The sequence below is a fragment of the Zophobas morio genome, unplaced genomic scaffold, assembly GCF_036711695.1.
Source record: "Zophobas morio isolate AGI-343-1 ecotype UQ-CSIRO unplaced genomic scaffold, CSIRO_AGI_Zmor_V1 ptg000009l, whole genome shotgun sequence".
NCBI classification, from domain to species: Eukaryota; Metazoa; Arthropoda; class Insecta; order Coleoptera; family Tenebrionidae; genus Zophobas; species Zophobas morio.
In genome coordinates, this window is record NW_026972114.1 from 4,261,295 (window position 1) to 4,275,031 (window position 13,737).

General features: G+C 35.3%; 3 protein-coding genes across 11 annotated transcripts in view; 2 read left to right on the forward strand and 1 right to left on the reverse strand.

Moving 5' to 3' along the window:
* Positions 1-13,737, forward strand: part of LOC135125757 (phosphatase and actin regulator 1) — a 216,940-nt gene that overhangs the window by 169,035 nt on the left and 34,168 nt on the right. The gene's annotated exons all lie outside the window — the stretch shown is intronic.
* LOC135125759 (putative nuclease HARBI1) lies at positions 5,940-7,885 on the forward strand. Its single transcript, XM_064051431.1, has 3 exons — positions 5,940-6,378; positions 6,676-7,459; positions 7,799-7,885. Exons 1-3 carry the CDS (start codon positions 6,099-6,101, stop codon positions 7,809-7,811), a joined length of 1,077 nt encoding a protein of 358 aa, XP_063907501.1. The 5' UTR covers positions 5,940-6,098; the 3' UTR covers positions 7,812-7,885.
* Positions 7,505-8,197, reverse strand: LOC135125761 (uncharacterized). Its single transcript, XM_064051433.1, has 3 exons — positions 8,115-8,197; positions 8,009-8,062; positions 7,505-7,948 (listed from the first exon to the last, which is right to left on the reverse strand). Exons 1-3 carry the CDS (start codon positions 8,119-8,121, stop codon positions 7,515-7,517), a joined length of 495 nt encoding a protein of 164 aa, XP_063907503.1. The 5' UTR covers positions 8,122-8,197; the 3' UTR covers positions 7,505-7,514.

Here is a 13,737-nt window from a genome sequence, read left to right on the forward strand (position 1 = left end):
GAGGTATACATACGAATGTAATACATAGTCGTTACCTTCTTCGCTCTTTCCCAGGTCGATATTTAAGTTTGCTAGAGATGGATTCACTGCTGCTATTTTCGTATCCAATGCTTGGTACGACTTGTACTGGAGTCGCATGGTTAAATTCTAGAAATGCGGACGATTTAACACGTATCCTTTCCGAGTAAAGAGAACGGAAAACGATGGCTGCGAGTCGCTTTTGTTTCGAATTAGGTCTGGATTGACTTGATGATCCGGTAATTTCGAACGAGGCAGGTAATATTGGTCGTTATGAACGTCTGTGAGGAGAATCGAGGGCATAAATCTCGGGAAGGAGCATTCTCTTACGTTCGATCGACTAAAAGAGCTTTGACTTGAGCAGTGTTGGATATTTTGCATAATTAAAGCTGCAATGCATACAAGTACTTCACTCTTTATAAAAGTGCTCGTTTTTTGCTGTTTCTGTATAACTTTCGAAATTCTAAAAAGTTCTTATCCACAGTTGTTTTACTTCGACCCATTTTTATTTTTTCTTGAAAAGTTACAAATAAATTACTTTTTGTCTTCTAATTACAACAGAAAATAGTTAATTAAAAGAATACTACAAGACTTGACACTTTTGGATTGTCACCGAAGTAAGCGAACACGTTCTTTCATTTCAAACCACTTTTATTCTTTGTCACACGTTTCAGAGATTTAAATAATGGAAGAAGGTTTGGTTTTTGTTTTTTAGTAATATCGAGGAAAAATGGTATATGCGTGTCAGGAGAGAACGCTATTTCATCATACAACTTTAGTATAATATAGTGTCATCATAAAATATTGTAGTCAAGGAAGGCCATGACGATAACACTCATATTCATCAGATTCTGTCAGATGTCAATAATTTTTTCGTTTTTACTGATTACTGGTGCGTTTTCCCACATTTTGTGCGTTAATTGACTTGTGTTGTTTTCATTTGCTGTCTTTCCCTTTGTTCGAACTTTCAGTGTCTCAAAAAACAGTGCTTTAAATAATTTTGTTAGGTTAGGATAGGTCATTCTTTGGAGCAAAACACGTTCATCATCATGTCCTATTAACTTGATGGGGTGTTAAATGAGGATGGGGACTGGGTGTACTCTGTGAATGCGTGTAAAGAAATCGTTGTCAAAACTCTGTTTACAGTCCGGAGTACCATACAGCACGTGCTAGAAAATTGTAAAAGAGAAGTTACCATATAAGATTTCGTTGGTCCAGGAGGTTTCAAGCTAATATTGACGAGAACAGGATTCTCGATTTGTCGTTCTTTTCTGATGAAGTCTGGTTTCATCTGTCAGGCTACGTCAACTCACAGAACTTCAAAATTTGGAGTACAGAAAATCACCACGCTTTTGAAGAAACACCATTACAGGCAGTGAAGATTGGTGTGTGGTTAGTTGTTTCCAGACGACGATTCCCACTTGATTTTGCAATATTTGGATGGATGAAGGACAGCGTTTATAAGAATAGAGTCCACACATCGGAAGATTTAATGGATAAAATTTGCCGACATATTAAATTTGGACATATTTTGATAACGGCGCTAGGTATCCTTTATTGACGTTTTACCAATTTGACTATATAGAGGAAATTGTTGGTTGATGATGTTCTGTGTTGGTTTGTTGGTGAAGTTTTTCGCTGATTATTATTGATTGATGAAAATAACTTCAGTTAGTCGGTTACACATCTTCTTACACCTCTCTCTTACACACTGTTGATCGCGTTACACATCCTTACGACAAAAAATTGTGGTGAAATAAAAATGAAAATTTACTCAAAAAGTTTAACAGTGGGCTAAGCTGCGTATTTTAGTACAATTTTTCTAAAATGATCGATTTATCAACGTACGCAAATCCCAAATAGATTAGCTGGAAATTAGCAGTTGTTAACTTGTTTCATCACAATTGAGAAGGGGTGGGTGGGCGGGGTTTATATTTCTTACTTTTTTTTTAATATACGAATCTTTCCCCAATAAGAAACTAAAAACATATTTAACTATTGTGTTGTTCAAATAAAACTATGTCCCGATCTCAGTTATGATGAATTTTTTATTCGTTGTCAGACCAAGGGGCGGAGCGTAATTGCAAAATACATATTTCTCTACAGAAATTTTGACCATGTTTAAGTTTCTTGTTGTGAAAAGAAGACCACGTATATTAAGAAGAAAAGGAAAATTTAAGCCCCACCCACCCACCCTGTCTCACTTGTAATGATTTTTTTATTCGTTGTCAGACCGAGCGGCGGAGTTTAATTGCAAAATTTTACTCTTTCAAGAACATATTTCACATGGTAATTTCTTGTGGAGAAATGAGCATTTTGCAATCAAGCTCCGCCCTCGACTCACGATGAATAAAAAAATCATCACAATTGAGAGGGGGTGGGTGGGTGGGGCTTATATTTTGCCCTTTCTTCTTAATATAAGTGGTCTTCTTTTCACCACAAGAAACTTAAACAGTAACAAGTGTTTCTGTAATCTGGCCCAATTTTGGAACTACAGGACAATGGAAGCCAAAACTTCCAAGACGACTATTGCTTGGAACTTTCGAAAGGTGTGTAGTGACATGTGAGACAACCGTATAAAAAAGTTTTAACTTTGTTACAGAACGTAGCGGTTTTCTGATAATTTACTTAGTTAAATGTTATAACCCTTTTATCATAATCGTTGATATAATCTTTCGGAGTAGTTGTGGGGTATAAGAAACGCTGACTTTAATCTAGTTATTACCACGTAAAAGTGGAATGACCTGTTATTACTGTACAAGCTAATATTAAATTAATTATTATTAATTAATGAACGACTTGGAGATACAAACAGGTGGTTTTCAGCTATCACACGCGTAGTTAATTTTGTTTCGGGATACAAACAATCTCGTATTAAAACATTTAATGGGAGTTTAATAATTCAATTTGGAATGATTTGATAGTTTTAAGTTGATATTTTTTTCTTTCTTTAATTTACGATGGATGCTACATTGTTAAAACAAATTTTAATCGTATCAAAAGCCACTTTATTGCGAACAGTATTCACGTGTTTTTTTTTTAATACTATGACAAATTTTACGTTAACGACAGTGCAATACCAGCCATAAATTCTAGATAGAGTTGTTGTTTGGGATACGAAAATTGGAGCAAACATCACAGTTGCCATGTTGAATTGATAGAATTAAATAATCAACATTCGAAGCAAACATCAAATAGATGATTGCTTGACCACAAACAAGTAGGTTAATAAATAGTATATTAACAAGCTTATTACGGACATGTTTGTATTAAGACTGCATAATTGCTTGACAATTCGAATTGTATTTTAGCTACGACTACAGCTTGTTAAGTATGTTTGAATGTTTAAATAATTGTAGTAATTGCAGAAATATGCAACCAAACTTACTTCCATACTCAAAACATGTATTCCATTTATGCTCACTCGTAGAGGTGGTTGCCTAATGAGTTATCTTTTATTCAACATTGTTAGTTCGATGGCAATTTAATTTTAAATTTAAGCCATTCACCGTTGGGAAGTTAAATCTAAAAGTTATTCTTACCTTATTTTCTGACCTATTAAAAATTGAGAAACGATATTACTTAAGAAAAATTCGTGCTTAAGAATAATAAGATAAAGGAGTCTCAATTTTAAGGTTCAGAAATTGCAACCTGCTATAGAATGAGTGCTTTCTTTGGATAAAGTGATCTTCGCAAAATTTAAACACTATCCAGATGGCGCAGTTAACCTGTGAATATTGTTCTTAGGGTTTACAAATATTCGTTCAACAGGACAGTAACCAGATAGCCGATCCGATAAACGGTTGGTCCAGGATCGTAATAGTATAAAGAATAAAATCCCACAGGAACAAAGAAATAAGACATACATTATTTTCAATCATTTAATTTGTTGAGATTAAAGTCCATATAAAAAAATCTTGTTGACACTTAATACGTGCCAAGTGCGTTTGAGGCACTTAGCATAAACCGGTAAAGCTGAAAACAAAAGTCAAGTAAAAGAAATATAACCTTATTTTGAATGTTGAAATATACACTTATTATTTGCTACACATACTGTATATCTGTTGTTAATTTACAATCGTGAAATGAGGTGTATATATGTACCTACGTAAAACACATGATACTTAAAAAACTGCTGCGAAAAATATCCCATTTCCCAAATTTATTCAACGAATAGAAAAGTGTCTTCTATTTCAATAAACGTCTCAGGTGTCGTCTAAATTTTATTATAGTCGAAGTATCATTTTAGAACAATGTAAGAGAATTTACAACCACTGTTTAATACATTTCAGCTATAAATACTAAGAAGTGAGAAAGTTTTTATCTGTTTACTGTCTTGGTAATGTTGTGAGCTCGGTTTCATTTTTAGCGGGAAAAAAGTAATCGGACTGTTTTGACTTTTTCTGTGGTAATTAGAATTTCAGTGCGACTGCTTTTCTTGTCGTATTTTCAGTCACCAAAGTAAAAATCCAATACTTATTGCATGTACCTAACGCATTTCTCGCGTTTCAATTAACCCGCAATATGTCACGAAATTTATGTACGTATGCAGCGACACAAATCGATACTCCATTTCCCATAAACATTTAAATATAAAGTGTTGACAAAAAATGGATTCTTGTTTGCGTTTAAAAATGCTTCGTTTCACGTGACTGTGACATTTAGAAAAATATTTTTAACTTTTCCAATTGCGACTGAATAAGCTTTCCCGTAAAATCAAAAAAGTAAAATACGGCCGGAACTGTCACACCAACACCCCTACCTATATTTTTCGGGTTTTTCTTTGAGTGTATCAAACTGCGTAAAATATAAACACAAAGAGGAATTCGAACGTTTTTTGTTTTATTGCGATATTTCAAGCACAAGTCTGCGTTTGCAAGCAAAGCCTTTTGCGACAATAAATTACGGTAATCTTGAATCATGGCCGGAATAATATTTCTCATCGTCACTCTCATCGCTCAAACCTGCGACCGGATCAACAATGCGGCGACCCTTGATGGTTTGAATTTTTTAAATGTTTCCATGCGACAAGAGGGAAAACTGAATTTGTTATTCCAATTTTTCGTTTTTGCATATCGACTTTTTTTCGGTTCGACGGATAACATATTCGCTTTCCCCGGGCCGCCAGTTGTGGATAATACACAGTTTTTATGATTTTCGAATTTCGGCTTTCATCAGGTAACTCGACTTTATGAGAGCTGACGATAATAAATTTCGGGAAATTTAAATTATAATCAACGGAATTTATTGGACACGAGTTCGAGCTATTAAAAAGTTGGGACACGACTGCAGCAATGGATCGAAAATTGTAAATTTTTGATGGGGGATCATAAACTGTCACGGGTTCAATCGTTGTAGGAGACATGAAGTTGAAATTTACGGGTTCGTGAGGATGAGGATAATGAACTGGTCGTCGTTCGGTATAAATTAATGAAAATGGCTTTTTATAGGTTTTTATATATAGGTGAGGCCAAATTTTTACTACAAGTTGAAATGTTATGTTTTTTTTTTTTTTTCTTAATTTCTGAACAATTGTACTAATACGTATTTACTTTCCATTTGATTATAGTGTACAAATGTAGTAATAGTAATACGGTTTAGTTTGTTCAACTTCGAAAGTAGAAGTTCGAAGGTAACTTGTCTATTTCATGAATTACGTCTAGTCCGTTCATTTATTACGAGCCGCTATTAAATTGGCTAGTCCAGATTTAATTAATTTTCCAGCACAATGGCCGGTTTCTGGAACGATATTTAACCGACCAGTTAGTTTAACTCTCCGATAAATTAGTAAATGGGTTGCTAGAAACAAATTGTCAGTTTAACTGAGCCAAAATGCACAGTTAAACTAACGCGGCATGGAGGTCCGTTAAATTTTATCTGACGCATGCGCAGTCACTAATTGTCAAATTGTTGAATGCAAATGGTCGCTGTTTCGTGTTTTGTTTTGATTTTTGATTTCGATTTTGGAGTGTTGGTGTTGTTCTGCAAGGATTACTTCAGCAATTTCAACAAATTAACTACAATTTAGTGAAAACAAAATCAGTTCTTTTCAGAACTTCGCGTCTGCGGGGTCAGAGAGAATGGAACTTGCTCGGGTATTCGAGGGTTCAAGTTCTTCCTCTGATGAGGAATTGGGTGACCTTTTAGTGGTTGTGGATAGGGTGAAAGTATTCAGAGATAGACGTAACCCTTTCGAAATGTATAGTGAAGCTGAGTTTCGTGATCGATACCGTTTTTATAAAGACACTGTGAGACACATTATTACTTTGATTGAAGACAACATTGCCCCCATGACCTTAAGAAATTGTTCGCTTTCTCCTGCAGATCAGCTACTTATCGCTTTGAGGTTCTACGCAACAGGTAACTATCATAGAATTACAGTATAATCTCACTAATCCGGCACTTCGATAGATCGGCACGTCCAATAATCCTGCACCCTCCGCCCACGCCTCCCTCGCCCCTCTACACCTCCATTAATAGATTACATACATTTATTTCCTCTATGAAATGCTTTATTTTATTCATTACCTATGATTTTTTTACTATAATCCAGTAGTCCGAACATTCCAATAATCCGGCATCCTCCGGTTTTTAATAGTGCCGGATTAGTGAGATTATACTATAATAACAAAATGTTAATCGTATCCTATAATGTAGGAGCATTCCAAATTCTCGTTGGTGATGACTATGGTGTCCACAAAAGTACAGTATGTCGTGTGGTACAACGAGTATCTGAACATCTAGCAGGGATGTGCCCACATTTTGTGAAAATGCCGGAAAACCAGCAAGAAAAACTACTAGTGAAGACAGGTTTTCATGCGATACGAGGCTTTCCAAATGTTATTGGTTGTGTGGATGGTAGCCATGTTCCCATAACATCACCTGGTGGAGAAAATGCTGAGCTATTCAGGAATCGGAAAACTTATTTCTCCATCAACGTGCAAGCTGTTTGTGATTCAAAGTTAAACATACGTGATATTGTTACACGTTGGCCAGGATCTACACATGACAGCACAATATGGAACGCTTCACTCTTAAGTGCAAGATGTGAAAATAGAGAATTTCAAGGGTCGTACATACTTGGAGATAGTGCCTATGGTTGTACACCTTATTTAATGACCCCTCTTCTAAATCCAACAACTCCAGCAGAACGTAATTATAATGCAGCCCACAAAGCAACTAGAAATTGTATCGAGCGTTGTTTCGGGAATTGGAAACGAAGGTTTGCATGTCTATCTCTGGGACTACGAACAAAATTGGAGAACACCTTGACAATCCTATTAGCAATTGCAGTGCTGCATAATATTGCCATTAGCCAAAATGATCAAGCTGACGATTTTGAAGCAATCCAGCAATATGAAGATGTGGAAAATGACATTAACAATGACAATTTTCCAGGTGGCAATGCTGCAAGGAGAGCACTAATAGACACAGTTTTCAGGTAAATTCATTAACTAACAAAACTTTATATTTACAAAAAATTAATACAAAAACACCTATATATCTTCCTCTGCTGCTTGCAACCTATTAAGTTTCATTTGCCGCATTTTTCGCTCAAAACTAATTTCCTCCACTCTATGCTGAAAATTTAGTTCAAACAGTTTTCGGTCGTTGTCCAATTGTTGTTGTACAACGGCCAGTTGTTTTAATTTTAACTCCTTTTCGATGTTTAAAATGTCAATCTTTAACTTTTGCACTTCGGCGTCTTGCATATCTTTGTAATTTTTGCGCCTTACAAATCTGTTAGAAATGGTTTCAGCGCAGGTGCTTCTTTTTTTAGGCACTTGCACTGATTGCATCTGGAATTTGCGTTTTTGGGCTGTTCTTCCTTTGACTGGCTGCTGAGGAGGGGGAGAAGGAGTTGCAGAAGCTACGGATTCAGTAGGTGAAGTTCTCGTTACCTCAACCCGTCCTGGTGTGTTAGGTGTGTCTGCACAGAATAAATTATTACAATGCTTTAGTTTTTGAGGTTTGTACATGTATTAAGTACCATCTGATAGTGCATCCGCAGATTCAAGTGAACAGTCTTCGATGTTGTATTTTTCTAGAAACATAATTACATTGTATATTACTTATAATTATATGTTATATTATACCTGTCATATTGAATCCAGAACAACTTGGTTTTGGTTGCCCTTCGATATAGCTGGCACTAGAATCAAATTTGTTCTGGAGCGGTTGAAATTGGTCCTTTAAAACTGTTACTATTTTCGCATCCAGGGCGGTACTCTTAGGTACAAATGTGCCCCCGCCTGTTTTGTATGAACTTTTCTAAAAATAAAGCATATTTTACATTTTATAAGTATATCCATTTTCTTCTCTCATTGCAGGGATTTGAAAACTGCATATACACTTACCTTGTCGGAATATAAATTGCTGCGCGCCGTTTTCTTCATATTATCATACAAGGCATGCAACTGTTTGGCAGTGCGATGCCCCGTTTCACACTGTGCATTGTAACTTTGGGCAATTTCCTGCCATGTCAAATTTTTTTTGGCCACGGTTATAGCATCTGACTCCTTGTTTTCTATGACACTTTTAAAATCGGCCGTAACTAGTTCAAAAAGCATATTTTTCTCTCTTTCGGTGAAATTTTTACCTCTAATGCGTTTATCACCCATTTTGATATTTGAATATGTCAAAAATTACCCACATTTATAGTAGCGCCATCTATGCGATTTTAAAAAAATCCTTAGTTCAGGATACAACCGCCAGTTAGTTATCCGACCTACAAACTAACTGGAGAATGTTTTCAGAAACCGAACTGAATTTTAACTGTCCGATAAATTTAACGGACAGTTAGTTAACAGACCAGTTAAATATGGTTCGAGAAACCGGCCATTTAAAACAATTAAATATGACATAAGACTTACATTAAGTTACGTTGTTTATACTTTTCGCTGGTTAAAAAAAATATGTTTGCAACATATACTTTTTTCTGCAGCACGTAATTCATATTTTTTATGTTTCAGATATGTGTTTGTAATGTATTTTTCTGAATTGACCATATTTGTATAATAAACTTCGTCGGTTTCTGCTTTTATACATATCATAAAATGTATTCGAAACTTTAGTGTTTATAGCTAATCCAAAGCTTTTTATTTGGCGATATCTTTCTTCAATTTTGTTAAACGGTTTTCTCTGTTTCTTTTGTGTTTCACTCCAAAACTGTCTTAAACTGATAACCAGTGCGTTAAGATGTGTGTATGTTATCTATCAAAGAAGAATGTGAATAAATAAATAAATAAAGAATCTTGTCAAATTTAGAGCAATATTCTAGTTGAGACCTTATAAAGGTATTAAATAAAAGTTTAATGCATGCGATATCATTACATTCTGATGTGTTTCTAATTATAAATCCTCGAGTAGTAAAAAGAAAGTTGAAAGACAAAGTTTGTGTTAACAATACTCCAAGATCTTTAATTTGATTACATCGTTCTAATAGTGTGCCTGTAATATTATAATAAAAGTCTATTTTATTACTTTTTCGTGTAAAGAACACTACCTTACATTTATCAATATTAATTCCTAATTTATTATTATTACACAATGTAACCATGTTATCAATGCTAGTTTGTAACTCTAAACAGACGCTATAAGATTTTACTATTTTTACCAGTTTTAGATCATCATCACTTCATTAAAATATATATTAAAAAGAAGAGGACCTAAGTTAGATCCTTGATCCACTCCACTAGTTACATCAAAATAATAAGATTGAAAACGCCCATATTCTACATATTGTTTCTGCCTACAATTAAGGCCTTCAGTAACATAATTACATTATCACAGCATCCGTACTTTCTTAATTTATTAAGCATTATTTATTAAATAGTTGAAAAATAGTCGAAAATGTCAAAAGTGCCAAAAACAGGCTTATCTTATCAAATATTAGCCCCGCCCACCCACCCTCTTCTCATTGTAACGACCTATTTTATTTATGTTAAGTATAAGATCATTCATTTTATTCAGATCGGATAAAATCAATCGTCAAAAACGAGGAAGGGTGGGTGGGCGGGGCTAATTATGTTCTTCTGTCGAGTGGGAGGGAAAGCTAATAATAGAAGCCGAATATGACTTCTGGATATAGAAATTTAGAAGAACATGTCTTCAGCTAATTTTCGGAAATATTTCAAAAAAGATCGATAATGTTAAAAGTGCCAAAAACAGTCTTATCTTATCAAATATTAGCCCCGCCCACCCGCCCTCTATTTTCTTGGAAGGTAGGTTATTTGCTAAAATCGGTCTTATCTTGGCAAGTACTAGCCCCGCCCACCCACCCTGTTTTCATTCTAGCGACTAATTTTACTTCTGTTCAGTATAAGGTTATTCATTTTATTCAGATCCCATAAAATCAATTACTGAAAACCAGACTGGGTGGGTGGGCGGGGCTAATCATGTTCTTATGTCGAGTGGGAAGGGAAATTAATAATAGAAGCCGAAAATGATTTCGGGATATCGAAATTGATAAGAGAATGTCTTGCAAGTCATTTTCGGAAATTATTGAAAAATGTTCGAAAATGTCAAAAGTGCCAAAAACAGTCTTATCTTATCAAATATTAGCCCCGCCCACCCGCCCTATATTTTCTTGGAAGGTAGGTTATTTGCTAAAATCGGTCTTATCTTGAAAAGTACTAGCCCCGCCCACCCACCCTTTTTTCATTCTAGCGACTAATTTTACTTCTGTTCAGTATAAGGTTATTCATTTTATTCAGATCCCATAAAATCAATTACTGAAAACGAGACTGGGTGGGTGGGCGGGGCTAATAATGTTCTTATGTCGAGTGGGAAGGGAAATCAATGATAGAAGCCGAATATGACTTCTGGATATCGAAATTGATAAGAGAATGTCTTGCAAGTCATTTTCGGAAATAATTGAAAAATGATTGAAAATATCAAAAGTTCCAAAAACATTCTTATCTTATCAAATATTAGCCCCGCTCACCCGCCCTATATTTTCTTAGAGGGTAAGTTATTTGCCAAAATCGGTCTTATCTTAGCAAACACTAGCCCCGCCCACCCCCAGTCTTCTCGTTCTAACCAATAACTTTATTTCTATCCAGTATAAGGCCATTCATTTTATTCAGATCCCATAAAATCAATCACTGAAAACGAGACTGGGTGGGTGCGCGGGGCTAATTATGTTTTTCTTTGGAGTGGGAGGGCAAACTAATAATAGCAACCGAAAATGACTTCTGGATATCGACATGTATAAGAAAATGTATTCAAGTAATTTTCGGAAATATGTAATTGAAAAATGGTCGAAAATGTCGAAATTGCCAAAAACAGTCTTATCTTATCAAATATTAGCCCCGCCCGCCTGCCCGCCCTCTATTTTCTTAGAGGAGATGTAATTTTCCAAAATCCGTCTCATCTCATCAAGTACTAGCCCCGCCCACCCACCCTCTGCTCATTCTAACGACTACTTTTATATCTGTTCAGTATATGGTCATTCATTTTATTCAGATCCCATAAAATCAATCGCTGAAAACGAGACTGGGTGGGTGGGCGGGGCTTATTATGTTTTTCTGTGGAGTGGGAGGGGAAACTAATAATAGAAACCGAAAATGACTTCTGGATATCGAAATGTATAAGAAAATGTCTTTCAGTAATTTTCGGAAATGATTGAAAATTGATCGAAAATGTCAAAATTGTCAAAAACAGTCTTATCTGCCAAATTTTATTTCTGTTCAGTATAAGGTCATTTTATTGAGATCCCATAAAATCAATCACTGAAAACGAGACTGGGTGGGTGGGCGGGGCTAATCATGGTTTTATTCTGTCGAGGGGGTGGGGAAACTAACAATAGAAACCGAAAATGATTTTGGATATCGAAATGTATAAGAAAATGTCTTCAACTCTTCATCTAATTTTCGGAAATAGTTGAAAAATGGTCGAAAATGTCAAAAGTGCCAAAAACAGTCTTATGTTATCAAATATTACAAATTGCATCGCCAACTTGTACGTTGATTTATTTCCCTTATTTTACCTTATCAGACGTCTCTTAAAGATTGAGGTTTCTTATAACTCTCATAAGTGACACCAAATGGATATTGTCCACCTAAAGCTCTCGGTAAATTGAAAGAAAAATTGTTGCCGTTACTAAATATATTACAATTTTTACTTTTTAAATTTTCAGAAACACATGCACAGTTGTGTAATTGTGCCTTTAGCGGATAAGTCAATTCTCGATTCGTCGGTGTTAATAGATAAACGATAAAATTACCGCAAAACCAAAAAAATGGTATGGATTTAATTAATGTTTTGTTTGACAAATCAAATAATTTTCCCAAAGTCCGTATCCCGTTTTTCGAATCAGGAGCGCACATTTAAATTGTTATTATGATAATAAGTAAAAAAAAAACTAAAACTTTATCGTGTCAAAGTGGTCCAGTTTTCTATGGCCGCAACTGTACATACCGCTTCATAAATTATAAATTTCTGGTAGCAAAAGAATCGATTTCAGTGTGGAAAAAGTTTAAAATTTAAACAAATACCTCATTTATATATCTTCAGTTTGATCGCGTTTTATTACCGTCGCGCATCGCAAGCAAAAACCCACATAAAGTTTTATTTTCACTTTCGCTGAAAACAGGATGCACAGAAAAACATTCGGACAAGGTTTCAAAACACTAAAAGCTCGACCTGTGAAGCGTGTAAAAGAAGCGTCCGGCTATATCGAGTTTACCACTGCTAAAAGTCCTCAAAAAGCATTGCTTTTAAATGAAGCAAAACGTTTTCAGCTAATTGAAGGAAAAAGTATGCACATGGACGTAATGTGGTCGGTAGTTTTTACGCTGAACATAATCAAGGAAACTTTGGGAAATTAGTTTTTATAAAATATTGCAGTAGTTAAGTAGTAGTTATTTACAGAGTTAGTTAATTAAGTAGTTAACATTAGGAACATTAGGAAGCAAAATTTTATGATTCCTATAAAATCGTCGCGAGTTGATTGGTTTTGAATTCACAATAATGAGAAAGTCAACTCCACTAAGTTTTCTAATCCAAGCCAACACTGAAATACTTTTAATGTTAAGAACTGAAACTGCAGTTGAGTGTAAAGAAAATTAAAAAAATGTCATGAGAACGCCAGAAGAAAAATCTTCCAGAAAGAGGAAGAACAAGACGAACATGTAGAGGAACTTGTGACCGAGCTACTAGAGACTCGCTAGTCAGAACCCCCAGGAAACTACTGGCAAGCTAAAAAATATTGACAATTGAGATACATAATGTGAGGACAGCTCCTTAAAAAGTACTTCGGACCCTTCCCCGACACATATACTTCTCCATTGCAGCACGAAAACTGCCCCAAATTGACCTCATAACCATAAAAAGGATTTTACAAGCCTACCACAGACTCCATCACTTTCATTTTCTTTCGCATCTCCATAAAAAATCTCAATTTAAACACGACCACTTGTTTAAATATTGCTTATCCGTGTGTCCCCTCGTAAATTATTCATCAGGGTCAATTCACATGTACTTGTCATCCCCGAGAGCGATTACACGGTGACTTGCTTTTTAATTACCATCTCTTATATCTGGCATCGATCCGCCCCTGTTGCTCGGCTCGTGTTCCACGAGAAGATAAATAAAAGTTGGAATTAACTGCTATTCTGGACGGAAACTATAATACGAAGGAAGGAGTTATTTGTCATAGCTTTAATGAATCTTATGTTTAAATGAGGGCTGTTTTTCACAACTCGGTGCGCTGTAATG